Raw genomic sequence first — 16,932 nt, 5'->3', positions numbered from 1 at the left:
CAGATCTCAGTAATATTTTTTTTTGATATGTCTCTTCAGGAAAGGGGAACAAAAACAAAAATAAACAAATGGGACTACATCAAACAAAAGATTTTTGTGTAGACAAAAAAACTATGAACAAACTGAAAAGGCCACCTACTGAATAGAAGATATTTACAAATGATATAAATAAGGGGTTAATATGCAAAATGTCCAATGAACTCATACAACTCAAAATCAAAAGACACATCCAATTAAGAATGGGCTCAGAATCTGAACAGATATATATTTATCCAAAAAATACTTATAGAAGCCAACAGTCACATGAAAAGATGCTCAACATCATTAATACAATATCCCCATGCACCTGTCAGAATGACTATTACAAAAAAAAAGTACTGGCAAGAATGTGGAGAGAAGGGAACTTAGGTCACTGTGGGTGAGCATGTAAATTGGTGCAGCCTCTATGGAAAATGGTATACAGATTTCTCAACAAATTAAAAAGAAAACTACCTTTTAATTTGGCAATTCCAGTTCTGAGTATTCATCGAAAGAAAATGAAAACACTGCTCTGAAAAGATTATATATACCCCTGTATTCACTGCAGCATTATCTACAATAGCCCAGATAAGTCAAATCATGCTGCTTATACAGTGTTGTATGTCAGTTATATCTCAATAAAGCTGGGGAGAAAAAGGACAGTAGAAGAGGCAAAATATCCATTGGATATATGTTAATACAATGTTAATATATATATATATGAAATTGATGAAAATTGTTCAATAGCACAGGAGCTAAGAAATAGGATCCTGATGCAGATGCCAAAATACAGCTTTGTTTTCCAGACACATTAACGTATAAAAATTTTAAAAATTGTATTTGTGGACATTCTTTAGCCCTCAATGAGCAATTCAGCACAACTTCTATTAATGCAGTTCCAAAATACACATATCACAAAGCCATCCAACTGTACTTTTTTTGCAGGATATTTGTAAAATCTATTAATAATTGTCAGTATAATAATTTTCACAAAACAAGCAAGTGCAGAAAGTCATAATTTCCCACTCATTAGCTAATAGTTGTCTTTCATTGAAATTATTTAATATTAAATAATGCATCAAAATTAACCAGGAGACAATTCATAACACAATGTGAATTTTCTTGGTTGCTTTCAAAAAAAGGCAAATAGAGCTCTCTTTGATTGTAAGTCTCTAAACTGGACGTAATATTTTTACCATGTATTGATGTTCATTTTTCACGTGAAGCTGTAGATGGTGAGCAGTGCAGAACTGAGGGTGAGACGGGGAAGCCCGTTTTCTGTGAAGTCACCTCTCGTGCCACAGTCCCCACCCCTCATGCTGCCCGCTCCCACTGTCCCACGGTGCGCACGCCGTTTCCTACCCTGACTTCCGTCTCTCCTCCTCTATGGAAAGAACGTCTTCAGCTCCTTTCCCTGTGCACATGCTCTATCATCCCTTGTTAACTGTGCAACAGGCAATGAAATGAACATTCACCGAAAAGCTCAAGTGTCTCAGGTTGTACATCTTGTAAAATGCTATATACTCTTAGTAGGAAATTCAAAGTGTGTCCTCTTAGCTTGATATACTTTAGCCAAAGATTAAGATCCCAATAAAATACCGTTTATAAGCAGAAAATGTCTCCATATTAGTGTTTATCCCAAAACAACTGCAAAGAGTTTCTAACCATATGTGTAGCTCACATGTGATATTAATTCACTATCATTATCGCTATGATATTCAAGGTAGACAAAGAAAACAAATATTTACCACTGTGGATTCTTAAGTGCTCTTTTAGATGGTGTTTGTATTTGAAAGCTTTTCCACATTCAGTGCACTTGAATTTACGATTACCCCCAGACTGCGTCACATGTCTCTGTAAGAAAGAATTGGTATTTTATTTGTAAAGCAAAAAAGCTTTAGACATAAAGAACATCCAGTCTGCTAAAAGTAATGTTTGGGTGGTTCTTTTGTTTCTTAAAGGCCTCAAATCGTAGCAGTCACAAAAATCTAACACTTGGAAAGTTACCAAAAAGGAAGAGGACAGTGGCAACAGAATTTTGACATGAAGGAAAATCTCCACTTCCCAGTTTAAAGAATCAGAATCACTCTACGATGCAATATAGCATAAAGCAAAAATACGTACTTGACCAGGAACTAGAGATGATTTCCCTTGCCTGCACTTTAATTGACAGATAAAGAAACTGTGGCCCAGAACGTCCAGGACTCTGTCTCAAGCACACTTACTAAACAGAAGAACAAGGTCTCCTGAACAGAAGAAAAGGCTGGGCTTTTTCAGGACTCTCTAGTAAGTTTGGTATTTCCAAAATCTTAATCTGATGATTTAAAAAATACTTCCCTCTTTTCAGTCAAATATGGATTACTGTAATAGTTTTCTGTCTGGTTTATTAAACCCCTACTTTTACATACTGTGAATAAATTCTGCACCTTTCATTCATCTTACAAAAGCAGTGTTTGAACTGAATTATACAATATATTCTGCTCATAAATTTCTAGAGGATTCCTGTTCACCCCTGGGCACAGATTCTGAGGCTACAGATGCCAGGTTTACAGCCCTGAGTTTCCAGGCTTCTTCAGCAGGAATCCGCATCTCATCATCCAGTGAGTCCCACCTTCTGCACATACACCACTCTTCACCTCCCTGCTCCCACTGATACCATCCCTTACTTCCTGGCTACGTTCAAAGGCTCCAGTTCTGCTTGCTCTATGCTTTCCCACAGTGCAATCTCTGTTCTTCTGTCCTTCACACAGGAAGGACAGAGAATAAGCATGAAGTATGTGTCAGGCTCTACTTCACCCCAGCCCCTGGCTTTGAAATTGAATACATGGCACCAACTCCAAACTTCTCTCTCTAGGTCTCTCCTTTCTCCATTCCAGGCTCTCATAGCTTCCTCAATGTCCCCACTGAACAGTGACAGGCATCTGCTAAGAGGACTACACTGACCTTTTCATTTCTCTCCTGGAAATCAGCTCTTCCTCTCCTGTTTTTGGAGGGCTTAATCCACCTGCAGTGCAGGAGACCAGGGTTCGATCCCTGGGTGGGGAAGATCCCCTGGAGAAAGGAATGCTTACTCACTCCAGTATTCTTGCCTGGATAATTCCACGGACAGAGGAGCCTGGTGGGCTAGTCCATGGGGTCACAAAGAGTTGGACACAACTGAGTGACTAACACTTACTTACGCCTGTTTCTTACCTTTGCGAGTAAACCCCTCATTTATCTGATCATTGCTTAGGCCATGAATTTGAAGGCATCCTGGTCCCTCTCTTTCCCTGAAACCCTTATCCAGTCCCTCAGCAAGCCAGCCTGAAGCCACCATCCTCATGATGTCACATCTGTCACACCAGTGCCTCAGGCCTGGGTTACAGCCATAGCCCTTAAGTGTGCTTCCTACTTCCTTCTTGTCTCTCTCGATCTACTCTCCACCCCACAGCTCATCTGGCCTTAAAAATAAGATATAAACACAAAATTCAGTATCTTTCAAATGCTTCCCTATCACACTTTAGAGTAAAATCACAGGCCTGAGCCACGGCTCATACAAGAGGCCTCATCATCTGCCTCCTCCCTACCCAGCCTCTTCGTCTTTCTCCCCTTCACGCACCCTGGCTGCCTGCTGTTTCTTGGTTTCTGCCTTGAGGCCTTCACGTGCCTCTGCTCCCTCTGCACAGAATGCCCTTCTCCCAGTCATTCTGTGACTGGCTCCCTCACTTCACCCAAGTCTAGGTTCAGATGTCCTAGTCTCAGAAAGGTCTCTCTACTCTATTAAAAAAAAAAAAAGCTTCCGCCACTTTCTATCCTCTTACTTTGCTTTGTTTTCTTCATTCTACCTGTGTTTATATTTTACATCTGTTTTCTCTCACCTATAATACATGCCCGCTACTGTCAGGGACTTGCTCATTTTCACTACTGTGTCTTGAACACCTACAACAGGGCTTACACAGATTCAAAACTCAAACATCTGTTGCATGAATAAGACAACATGGAAATGCTCACCTCGATTTCCAGAGGCCAGCAAGGCGGACGCTCTGCCTCCTAACCTAAATGGTTCCCAATTATACCCCTCATGTTGCTGGCCTCCACAATCATCATGGTTCCTTTCTGACCTTCGTCTGACCACATATTTCACATACGAAACTGACCGACTACCTTTACATCCCTCAAAGAAAGCCTCACACACACAGTGGCCTTCATGCTCATCAGAGACCTTACAACTTATTTTTCTCACAGCATCTTCTGCTTTCCCTCCAGTTCTGTCTGTCCTTTGAAGCTCCTTTCTTTGACAAGGGCCCTTGGGGTGGAGAGGATGTGGGGCAGCAGTTGCAGGATAGCTCTGCTCCCCAAATGTCACCTGAATAGCCCCTTTCAAAGGGCTCATCTACACTGTGGTCACGTCCCCAGGGCTCGTCTACACTATGGTCACGTCCCCAGAGCTTGTCTACACTATGGTCACGTCCTCAGAGCTTGACTACACTGTGGCCACGTCCCCAGGGCTCGTCTACACTGGGGTCAGGTCCCCAAGGCCCACCCACACTGTGGTCAGGTCAGGACACCGGGGTGCCAAGAGCATGCTTCTGTTCTGTCCCTGACGAGACTCGTTCAGGGCAGATGAGAAGATGAGGTTTGTCTTCTGTGGATCAGTTTCCTCCTCGTGGCACTCGCTCCCACCGCAAGTGCTCCTTTGTGGACTGAAGCACTGACCTACCCAAGGAAAAGCTGGTCCTGTGCTCATGCCTGCCTGTACACTCCACATCCCATGATTTCATGAATAATGTCACCAGGGTCCTGAGAAGACAGGCTGACCCATTCTCATCACTGTTTCTCTTACAGATTTTGCCCTGGTTTTTGGTTGAGCCATCACAGCCAAGAGGGTAACTCGTGCTCTCTGGGGTCAGTGACGTGGATACACACGGGGCAGCCTCTTACACTCAGGTGGACAGGTATTCTAAGTCTCTTGATAGAAGAGACTGGACACGTGCCCCAAGCACAGCACATACCTTCAACATACTGTGTGCTGCTGAATTACTTATTTGATTTTTAAATCTAGATTAACCAGATATTAATTTTATTATTTACAGTTTACCTTACAAAAGCAGAACTGGCAAAAATGTTTCTGACTTTAATTCTTAAGTTCAGAGTCAGCAGCATAACTTAAAGATAGTCTTGGTTTATACTTCTAGAAATTGAGGCAAAGCGACATAGAAACAGAATAAACCATAGGAAAATTGAGTCCTCAGATTAAAAATGATTCAGTCTAAACTTTAGATTCTTAAGAGGCAACTTCCCTTACATGGGAAAAAGCCACAGTAGCTTATATCGAAAATAGCGTTTCACGAAAAATTAAACTTAATTATTATTTGATTTTTTTCCTCTACTTGGTCAGTAGTAAGTCATGTGGTTTATGAAATGGTATTTATTTTTCCTAATTGAACATTTTAGTAGAATGCATTTTGAAATCCAGTTATAAACTTAACATATTTGTTATGATACAAGCAAAATAACTGAGTTGAAAGGGACCTTATCTGAAAGAGAAAAAATGTAGTCACTTCTAAAATAGTGCTCATAGTGTTTACATGTGTGTTTAAACTCAGAAATGACCTGATCATCCAAAAGAAAAATCACTGTCCTTTTTACAAGGCTCCAGACCAGACACTGTCTGGTATAGCCCCTTAATCTTTCAGTGTGTGAGAACCCTTGCCTTCCATGGAGCGAGAAGTTCTTGGTGTGGACAGTGGGTGAATCTGAGTCGTGCCACTTACCTGCTCTCGTCCGGATTTGTGGGAGGTCATGTGGCGCTCAAGCTGGGTTCTGTATGCAAATGTGTAACTGCACAGGGAGCAGCTGAAGTTGTCTTCATTCTTCTCATGGCGATACTTAATGTGTTCTTTCAGAGAGGTAAAGCGTTTATATCCTCTGTCACAATACGGACAGGTGAGCAACTGGGAAAATGCATCTGGTGTTCCTGTAAAAGAAGGATCATACATTTTAAAGGTGTTCCCAAAATAGTACTAAAGCTCCCACCGAGGCCCTCTGCTATGTGCAAGATATTGTGCTTTGTATTTGATCCTCAAAACCAACACACTGATGTGTCTCTGTTTTATAAAGAGAGGATGTGATGCCCAGAAAAGGTTAAATAACTTCCAAGTCACACAGCCTGTGAACAATGAAGTTGAGAGTCAAATGTAAGATGACTTTAAAGTCTCATATCTTTTTCACTAAAACATAATTCTTCCCTTCTTTTGATTGGTTAATTAGACAAAGAAAACAAAAGCAAAATTATAATGCAGGTTATCGCTGTGAATGTATACACATGAAAGGGGTTTGGTACACTATAACCGTCTTTCTACAAAGGCAACAATGTCATTATTAGTTATTGAATGTTCCTTCTTTCAAATTTGAAAAATGTCACTACAGCCATCAGAGAGTAAGTAACATACAGTTAGACCACATTTCTAAGGTTCCTGTGCAGAAGCAGGTGACTGTGGAGGACGTGCTATAGGAGGTGTGAGGAGCGGTGGGGGCTGGACTGAGGGCTGGCCACTGAGATGCCCTGCATGGGTTCTTCGTGTTCTTTCCCCTCCTGAGACACACTGGCACACATCTTGTTTAATTTCAGATGGATGACTATTAGGATAGCTTTCAGAAAATAAGCCATTATAGATAAACTGTAGTTCAGAGAATGAACTACATTATTTTTAATACATGGAAACATCTAAGCCTGCCAATCTTAAAATGTAATACCACTTGGCCAATTAATATTATTTAACTACATTTCTATATTGGATTTACTTCATCAAAGAAAAAAGTTCCTAAGTCACATCTTGCTATAAATGTTATCTTAACTTTATTTTTAATTTCTTACAGAAAAACAGACTACTAGAGAAAATGTCATAACAGTCTTCTTTACTTCATAACATGTCACTGTTATTGATACACTGAAATATGTATCAAATATATGAATTAAGTCAAACAACCAAGACCCCAAAGTTTATGATGGTATCTTCTGTTACCAGCTCGCAAGGCACCTGGAACCAGAGACTTTTCCACTGGTGATGACTCCGACATGACCCATTTCTTTGGGGACTAGACTAGCCATGTGAGGACACTTGGGGTGGGGAATCATACTATGTTTTGTCTAACATCAATTTCCTATTTGTACAGGCAAGTGGGAAGTCAGTATTTGGGACACTCTCCTTGCCTGTCGATCCTACTGCTCTCAGCTGGTGTCAGGGGCTAAAGTCAGAGTCCACGTGACAGGTGTTTTATCAGCAGCACCACAATCAGTTTGCTTCCACCAGTCAAGCTGTCCTGAACTCCTGTGTCATAAGCTGTCTGCTCGCATTACATTCTATTTTCTTGTTTGTTTTCATGATTAATTCTTGTAATTAATGTACAAAATACTAATAATTTTGTAAAATGGCAAGTTGCTCATATTTAAACAGCAAGTTCTTTTCATAAATATCTATTGAATGTTCTCACACATATGAGATATGAACTTATTTTATATTTTAGGCCAACAGCATAAAACAATGAAAAATAAATCTAATTGTTTAACATCATAAGTTTATAGAATGAACAGGTTTAAAAGTTAAAGTTTTTGTTTTAAAAAAATATTGGAAAAAATTTTTAAACTCACCTTTTAGCAATGAAGACTTGTAAGGAATGTATGTTTCTTTTCAGAATTTCTGTAATACACCTATGGTAGGAATTCAGTACTAAAAAATCCACCCTATGTCTGACCACTTTTCGAATTATAATTTCTTTATGAATCTGTGACCATAAATAAACTTACTTAAAAAACATTTTAAATTTCTGTGTCTTAAACTTCCTTTAGTGGCAGACTGATATAAAACCTGTGAAAAAACCTTGATTTGTTACGACTGAACCAGAATTTTGATAAATCAACCTGCTGGAATAAAGCTCCCCTATTTACAACTTATGAAGTACAGGATGGTATGTTTAATTTACTAAAACATTAAAAACCTAAGTGCTTCTGAAGATAATCACTTTTTCATGGAAAGAGATGTTGCTGGTGTGACAGAGTATCTACTGTGAAATACTGTATTAGTAGTTAAACTACATTACATATCTGAAGGTAATGAATACCTGAATGAAAAACATTGTATACTTCAAATGTTATACTCATTCAGAATGACTAAGGCTCCAATTCTTATGGGACTTAACTGCACTGATTTGTAATAATGGACTTTACAGAGTTTAGTTTTCATTATTTCACTGAGGCTTTTTGAAATCCTGTTTGTTACATAAAATTTTATGTATTTATAAACATCTGTATTTTAAGGTTTTATATTTACCTTTCATATTTATTGTAACCTACTGCTTCTTCAGGTAAAATGTTAACACATTTTCTTTAAGAGAAAAAAAAACATCCAGGAAACAAAAGTAGGCCCTATAGAATTATAATGCTAATAACTATGGACTCTACAAATCTGCAAATAGATAAACAGAACACATGTTATTAAACTGAACTGCAGTGTCCCCAGGCTAACTATCTATCATTTTCAGAAATGCGTCCTTTTGCCACACTGAAGGAAAGAATTCCTAAAGTACCCTACTTCTCTTTCCTTTGTCACCAAATTATTTACAGAAATCCTACCTATTCTGGAGTGAAACTTTCCTTTCTGATCTTTTTCACAGCTGATTTCCTAATTTAAGGAAGGGACAGTTGACTTTCTGTAATGGAATCTGACTTGTTTTCTGATCACCCTTGTAGATTTCCTTCAAAAATTTGAAAGTTGATTGATACAATACAATTTACATGAGCACCAAAATGCTGAAATAATTAGGCATAAATCTAACAAAATATGTATAAGATTTATTTGAGGAAAACTATAAAACTCTGATAAATGAAACCAAAGCACTCAATAAATACAAAGATATTCCATGTTCAAGGATAAGGAGACTCAATACTATCAGGATGTCAGTTCTTCCCAACTAGATTTTCATATTCAGTGCAGTCCCAATCAAGTTATTTTATGGATATTGACAAAAATTCTAAACTCATATGGAGAGGCAAGAGACCCAGAAGAGGCAACATAACACTGAAGGCAAGAATAACGGGAGACTGACACTACTCATCTTCAAGGCTTACTACAGAACTATAATACTTTAGATAGTGTGGTGTTGGGGAGAGAAGAGAAAAATGGATCAGTGGAATGGAATACCGGTGAGCCCAGAGAGAAAATGCAATACAATGGAGCAAAGACAGTCTTTTCAACAAACTGTAATGGAACAACTGGACATCTACACACAAAAATATGAATGTAAACACAGACCTTACACCCTTCACAAAAATTAACTCAAAATGGATCACAGGCCTAACTATAAAATGACTAAGACATAGGCTATAACAGAAGAAAACCTATACCAACTTGGGTATTGTAATACCTGTTTAGATACCAAAGGCATGAGTCATGAAAGACATAGTTGATAAGCTGGACTTAATTGAGAATGTTCTGCCCCATGAGATAAGACAATAAGAGAGTTAGATGATAAACCACAGACTGGGAAAACTATTTACAAATGACACAGCTGAAGAAGGACTACTATCCAAAATACACAAAGAATCCTTAAAACTCAACAGTAAGAAATCAATCCATAATAGGTCAAATCATACCCCCATTCCTCATTCATCTTCATGACAGAGAATAAGGGAATCACCATTGCAGTGCTGAGTTCAAGAATATGTGCCTAAGATTAAAGTGAGCCTCTCAGAGGACACGATGGAGGAGTAAGGACCTGCGCTCACCACCTCTCAAGAAGACACCCAAATCACAACTAACTGCTGAACAGCCAACAGCAAAAAAGGCTGGAACCTACCAGAAAAGATATTCTACTTCCAGAGACACAGAAGAGGCCATAAGGAGATGGTATAAGGGGTGTATTTGCAATACAACTAAACTCCATTCCTGCTGGGTGGGTGACTATACTAGAAAGTAATCATATTGCAGAGGTTCTCCCACAGGAATGAGAGTTCTGAGCCCTATATCAGGCTCCTGAGTCTGGAGATCTGGCATCAGGAGGATGAGACCCCAGAGCATTTGACTTTTAAGGCCAATCAATGGGGCTTGATCACAGGAACTCCAAAAAATTGAGGAAAAGAGAAGTAACACGTGTAAGGGGCACACACAAGGTACTGGGTGTGCTGGGACACAAGGGGAAAAACAGTGATTTCAGAGGAGCCTGGGCCAGACCTACCTGTTGGGACAACATTAAATGTACCCACATTCACATTATACTGATCCTAGAAGGAGAGAGAGAAAGGTCCTGAGAAAATATTTGAAGAGAGAATAGCTGAAAACTTCCCTAACATGGGAAAGGATCCAGGAAGCACAGATAAACCCAGGATAAACCCAAGGAGGAACATGCCAAGACATATTAATCAACTTGATAAAAAATTAGAGAATAGCACTGAAACATGTATATTACCATATGTGAAATAGACTGCCAGTCCAGGTTCGATGCATGAGATAGGGTGCTCAGGGCTGGTGTACTGGGATGACCCTGAGGGATGGGGCGGGAGGTGGGAGGGGGGTTTGGGATGGGGGACACATATACACCCATGGCTGATTCATGTGAATGTATGGCAAAAACAACTACAATACTGTAAAGTAATTAGCCTCCAATTAAAATAAATAATTTTAAAAAATTAAAGAGAAAATATTAAAAACAACAAGGGAAAAGCAACGAATAACATACAAGGGAGTCCCCATAAGGTTATTAGCTGATTTTTTAGCAGAAACCCTAGAGGCCCGAAGGGAGTGGCAACATGTATTTAAAGGGGTAAAAGGGAAAAACCTGTAACAAAGAACACTCAGCAAAGCTCTGATTTCAACAGAGAAGTCAAAAATTTTACAGACAAGCAAAAGCTAATTTGGCACCACCAAACCAGTTTTACAATAATTGATAAACTTCTCCAGGGGGGAAAAGAAAAGCCTACAACTAGAAACAAGACAATTATGAATAGGAAAGCTCACTGGTTAGGGCAAACATACAGTAAAGGCAGGAAATCATCCACAAACAAACAGGGCATCAAAATCAGCAACTGTGAGAAGAGAAGAGTACAATGCAGGATATTGGAAATGCATTTGAAATTAAAGAGACCAGCAACTTAAAACTAGCTCATAGATATGCAGACTGATTTAGCAAAACCTTGTGGGAACTCCAAACCAAAAATATACAACAGACATATGCACAAAAAGGAAAAAGGAATTCCAACACAACACTAAAGATAGTCATCAAATCACAAGAGAACCAAAGAGGAAAGGAAGAAGAAAGATCTACAAAAACAAAGCACCCAACAAACAGCTCATGCAACTCAGCTGTTCTTTTAACAATGCAATCAAAAAATGGGCAAAAAATCTTAATGGACATTTCTCCAAAGAAGACATACAGATGGCTAAAAGACACACGAAAAGAAGCTCAACATTATTATTAGAGAAATGCAAATCAAAACTACAATTAGGTATCACCTCACACCCAGTCAGAATGGCTATCATCAAAAAATCTACAAACAATAAATGCCCAGATCCACAAAAACAATCCCCAAAGTAACAAAACAGCAATAAGAATATATATATCATCACTTACCTCAAATGTAAATAGATTAAATGCTCCAACCAGAAGATTGGCTGAATGGATACAAAGATAAAGACCCGTATATATGCAGTCTACAAGAGACCCAAATCACTGCAGATGGTGACTGCAGACATGACATTAAAAGATGCTTGCTCCTTGGAAGGAAAACTATGGCAAACCTAGACAGCATATTAAAAAGACATCACTTTGCTGACAAAGGTTCGTATAGTCAAAGCTATGGTTTTTTTCAATAGTCATGTATGGATATGAGAGCTGGACCATAAAAAAGGCTGAGTGCCAAAGAATTGATGCCTTCTAATTGTGGTGTTGGAGAAGACTCTTGAGAGTGTCCTGGACTGCAAGAAGATCAAACCAGTCAATTGCAAAGGAAGTTAATCCTGAATATTCATTGGAAGGACTGATGCTGAAGCTCCAAAACTTTGACTACCTGATGCAAAGAGCTGACTCATTAGAAAAGATTCAGATGCTGGGAAAGAATGAAGGCAAAAGGAGAAGCGGGTGGCAAAGGATGAGATGGATATATAGCATCACTGACTCAATGGACATAATTTGAGCACACTCTGGGAGGTAGTGAAGGACAGGGAAGCCTGGCAAGCTGCAGTCCATGTGGTTGCAAAGAGTCAGACACAACTTACTGACTGAATACACACACACACACACACGACCCACTTCAGATCTAGGGATATATACAGATTAGAAGAGACAGTCTCTTCAATAAGTGGTGCTGGGAAAATTGGGCAGCTGTGTGTAAAAGAAAGAAATTAGAACTTCCTAACACCACACACAAAAATAAACTCAATATGGATTAAAGACCTAAATGTAAGGTCAGAAACAATAAAACTCAGAGGAAAACACAGGCAGAACACTCTTTGACATAAATCACAGCAATATGCAAGATCTTCTCTGACCCACCTCCTGGAGTAACATAGATAAAAACAAAAACCAATGGGACCTCACTGAAAGCTTCTGCACAAAAAAGGAACCTATAAGCAAGGGGAAAAGACGGCCCTCAGGATGGGAGAAAATAATAGCAAATGAAACAACTGACAGAGGACTAATTTCCAAATTATACAAGCAGCTCATGCAGCTCAATACTAGAAAAACAACCAACTCCATCAAAAAGCGGGCAGAAGATCTATACAGACATTTCTCCAAAGAAGACATGCAGATGGCTAATAAACACATGAAAAGATGCACAATATCATTCCCTATCAGAGAAATGCAAATCAAAACTACAATGAAGTATTATCTTACTCTGATCAGAATGGCCATCATCATAAAGTCTACCAACAATAAATGTCTAGAGGGAATGCAGAAAGGGGGAACCCCCTTGCCCCGTTGGTGGGAATGCAAATTGATACAGCCACTATGGAGAAGAGTATGGAGATTCCTGACAAAACTAAGAATAAAACTACCGTATGACCCAGCATTCCCACTATTGGGCGTAAGAAACCATAACTGAAAAAGAAAGACTCATGTACCCCAATGTTCATTATAGCACTATTTACAACAGTTACGACATGGAAGCAACCTAGATGTCCCACTGACAGATGAATGGATAAAGAAGGTGCGGTACATATACACAATGGGATATTACTCAGCTATAAAAAGGAACACATTTGAGTCAGTTCTAATGAGGGAGATGAACCTAGAGCCTATTATACAGAAAGAAGTCAGAAAGAGAGAGACAAACAATCGTATATTCATATCATATATTAATGCATATATATGGAATCTAGAAAGACAGTAAAGATGATCCTATTTGCAGGGCAGCAAAGGAGACGCAGATATAAAGAACAGACCTTTGGTCACAGTAGGGGAGGGAAAGGGTGAGATGACTTGAGAGTAGTATTGAAACATGCTATTTTCATCTGTTTCTAGTTCTTGGAAGCCAGAATGACAGCTGATTTCTTTACAGGAGAATATGAACACATTACTCTTGTATTTTACTGCTGCTTATACACTGGCTGTTTTTTTTTTTTTTGTAATTAATTCATTTTTTATTGGAGGCAAATTATTTTACAATATTATATTGGTTGGTTTTGCCATACATTGACATGAATTCGCCCCGGGTTTACATAAGTTCCCCCTCCTGAACCCCCCTCCCACCTCCCTCCTCCCTCCATCCTCCCTCTGGGTCATCCCCGCACGCCAGCCCTGACCATCCTATAACATGCATTGACCCTGAACTAGTGATTCATTTCACATATGACAACATACGTGTTTCAATGACATTCTCCCAAATCATCCCACCCTCACCCTCTCCCACAGAGTCCCAAAGACTGATCTATACATCTGTGTCTCTTTTGCTGTCTCGTATACAGGGTTATCATTTGCATCTTTCTAAATTCCATATATATGCGTTAGTATGCTGTATTGGTGTTTTTCTTTCTGGCTTACTTCACTCTGTATAATAGGCTCCAGTTTCATCCACCTCATTAGAACTGATTCAAATGTATTCTTTCAGAGATGACCAACATAGATACAGAAAAAAAAAATTTGTCTCCAAATAAGTATGTTCTGAACCATACCATCAAAGTTTTCTTCCAGAACAGTGGAGCAGCCTCAAGGGGAAGTATGGTTTCTCCCAGTACCTACTTATACTGCCTGCTGCCATATAAGCGAATGGAAGTCAATGTCCAGGCACGGTCCTAAGCATTTCACGTGTGGGGGCATCACAGTATACACATGAGATGCACTGACAAAAGACTACACACTGTGACCATGGACATCACTCCATTCGCTAAAGAGATTACTCTCTACTGCCATCTGTTATAAATTCTGGTTTTCAGAAATGTTGCCTATGGTGGGGTGGGTTCCCACACAGTGCAATGGAAGCAATAATCCTTCAGAGGTGAGAACCAAGCGGCCGTGAGCTCCAATTACCGTTTTCGTCATGCCCGCTGGCCTCCGGCGTGCCCTGCCTCTGGTCGTCCTCGGGTGCCTCGGGGTAGATGACTGCAGTGTCTTGTTGTTGCAGGAACTCTTCAACGTTAGGATCATGGTTTTGTTCATTTTCTGCATCTGAGTCGCATTCATCATCTTTTACTAAAAGAAATGCATACTCTATAAAAAGCCATTTCACCACCAAGTTGTTACATAGTTTTCCTAAATAAGAAACTATCTTGAGAGAATACAGGACTGTCCGTGAATCTACAGGAAATATTTACAGGAATATTAAAAACAATTTACTCATTCAGCTATAATCTATTGAGAAGTCTGTTTTCATAAGTTTAAGGTGTTCTAAAAGTCTCGACATTGTTACCATATCCTCTTTAGGTTTTAGGGTTGTACTTCTATTCCATTTTACTGGTGAACAAGACCCAGTGGAGGCTGGCTGAATCCTTAGTTTCTCAATCAATAATAAAGCAAGGAAAACAGGAAAAGAGAAAAACATAGTTCTCAAACCTAAGTTCTTCCGAGCAACCTACTGTATCATGTTTACTTAGAGCTGTACTTGAATGACAAACTGAGTGCAAACTGCTCTGAAGTTCAGTACAATTATGTGATTTCTTAGAAAACAGCTTTAATAGTTAGCTACAGTCAAAAACATTTCTCATAAGAGTTAAAGAGTATCAAATTGATAAAAGTGCTTTCCATCTCCCCGAGTATTCAGATACAGACAGGGCTGTTCTTAGTCTTTCTGCTCCAGTAACTGTGTCACTGTTGGGTGATGGGAGAGGCATTTCCTCCAGAGTCAGAAGGTTACGAGGGTAATGCACGTCTTCACTTGGAGAAGGGAGCCAGGGCACTGGCATGCTGCAGGGTGGGCCTGGTGCCCTGGCCTTTCCATCCATCTGTCCTCCTCCCGGAGGAGGGTCCACACTTCTGGTCTGGTGACTATTCTGGGTCAGTATGGCCTCTGGGCGTCTCATTTATGACTTCTTCACACACTTCAGATTGAAGTCAGTTCTGAATTTGTGAAACAGCAGACTGAACTGGGCCCAATTAAGATGGTGATGTACCAGCATCTTTTTGTTCAACAGATACTAAAACCCTTGCACGGGAGCAGTAACTCATTTCCTCAATGTGGCTGCTGTTTAAAACTTTAGCACCAATGACACAGTAATAAAGGTGACTACTCACCATCTTTTCCTCCTTTTAAATACAGTCAGTAGCTATCAGTTACGTAGTGTCTGCTATATATAGTCAGTCCCTGAACAATATGGGTTTGAACTGTGAGGATCCACTTATACTTGGGTTTTTTCAATAGTAAATACTCTAGTACTATATGACTGTCATTGGTTGAACCCATGGATGTGAAACTGTAGACACGGAGGAATCCAGTATTGGGAGGGCTGCCTGTAAATTACACATGGAATTTCCACTGCAGGGGGCAGGTGCCTCCACCACTGTGTTGTTCGATGGTCAACTGTACTGAGAACTGTATTTTCTTAGTTGATGCCAGTCGTCACCAAACCTTGGTCACTGGGTCCAGGTGGAGCTGAAGACTCTTTAAGAGGGAAGCCACCACTCTTCACTTAAAGGGAATCCATTTCCAGATCCTCAGCTGTCATGCAGGGCCCTTCCTAGAGTCCAAAATCTTCTTTCTTCTACTCCTCTTTCACGGTCCTTTGCTCTAACTTCAAAGACAGACATGTCCCCCCTCCACCCATTACATCAGTACAGTGCATGCCTTGCAGTATAAAACCTCCAGCTGCCAAAGGAAAACAATTCAAAGTACTGATTGGGAGAAGCCTGCTTGACTGATCAATTAGGCCAACATAAGAAAGAGGAGAGTGAAAAAAGTTGGCTTAAAGCTCAACATTCAGAAAACAAAGATCATGGCATCTGGTCTCATCACTTCATGGGAAACATATGGGTAAACAGTGGAAACAGTGTCAGACTTTATTTTTTTGGGCTCCAATATCACTGCAAGATACTGATTGCATCCATGAAATTAAAAGACGTTTACTCCTTGGAAGGAAAGTTATGACCAGCCTAGATAGCATATTAAAAAGCAGAGACATTACTTTGCCAACAAAGGTCCGTCTAGTCAAGGCTATGTTTTTTCCAGTGGTCATGTATGGATGTGAGAGTTGGACTGTGAAGAAAGCTGAGCGCCGAAGAATTGATGCTTTTGAACTGTGGTGTTGGAGAAGACTCTTGAGAGCCCCTTGGACTACAAGGGGATCCAACCAGTCCATTCTAAAGGAGATCAGTCCTGGGTGTTCACTGGAAGGACTGATGCTAAAGCTGAAACTCCAATACTTTGGCCATCTCATGTGATGAGTTGACTCACTGGAAAAGACTGATGCTGGGAGGGATTGGGGGCAGGAGGAGAAGGGGACGACAGAGAAT

The 16,932-nt window shown here is 39.9% G+C and overlaps 1 protein-coding gene across 11 annotated transcripts in view; it reads right to left on the bottom strand.

Moving 5' to 3' along the window:
- ZEB1 (zinc finger E-box binding homeobox 1) overlaps positions 1-16,932 on the bottom strand; it is a 198,426-nt gene that overhangs the window by 13,480 nt on the left and 168,014 nt on the right. For 9 of the 11 annotated variants that reach the window (XM_055429742.2, XM_055429750.2, XM_055429807.2 and 6 more), the window contains 3 exons: positions 14,518-14,679; positions 5,772-5,974; positions 1,767-1,872 (listed from right to left, as the gene is read on the bottom strand). In XM_055429742.2, the coding sequence (XP_055285717.1) occupies positions 1,767-1,872; positions 5,772-5,974; positions 14,518-14,679 (471 nt within the window). The remainder of the gene's footprint in view (positions 1-1,766; positions 1,873-5,771; positions 5,975-14,517; positions 14,680-16,932) is intronic. The other 2 variants (XM_055429770.2, XM_055429776.2) reach the window with 1 other exon arrangement.

Source organism: Moschus berezovskii, chromosome 15 (assembly GCF_049115385.1).
Source record: "Moschus berezovskii isolate FMDL1 chromosome 15, NW_MosBer_1.0, whole genome shotgun sequence".
NCBI lineage: Eukaryota > Metazoa > Chordata > Mammalia > Artiodactyla > Moschidae > Moschus > Moschus berezovskii.
This window is presented reverse-complemented; position numbering and strand designations above follow the sequence as displayed.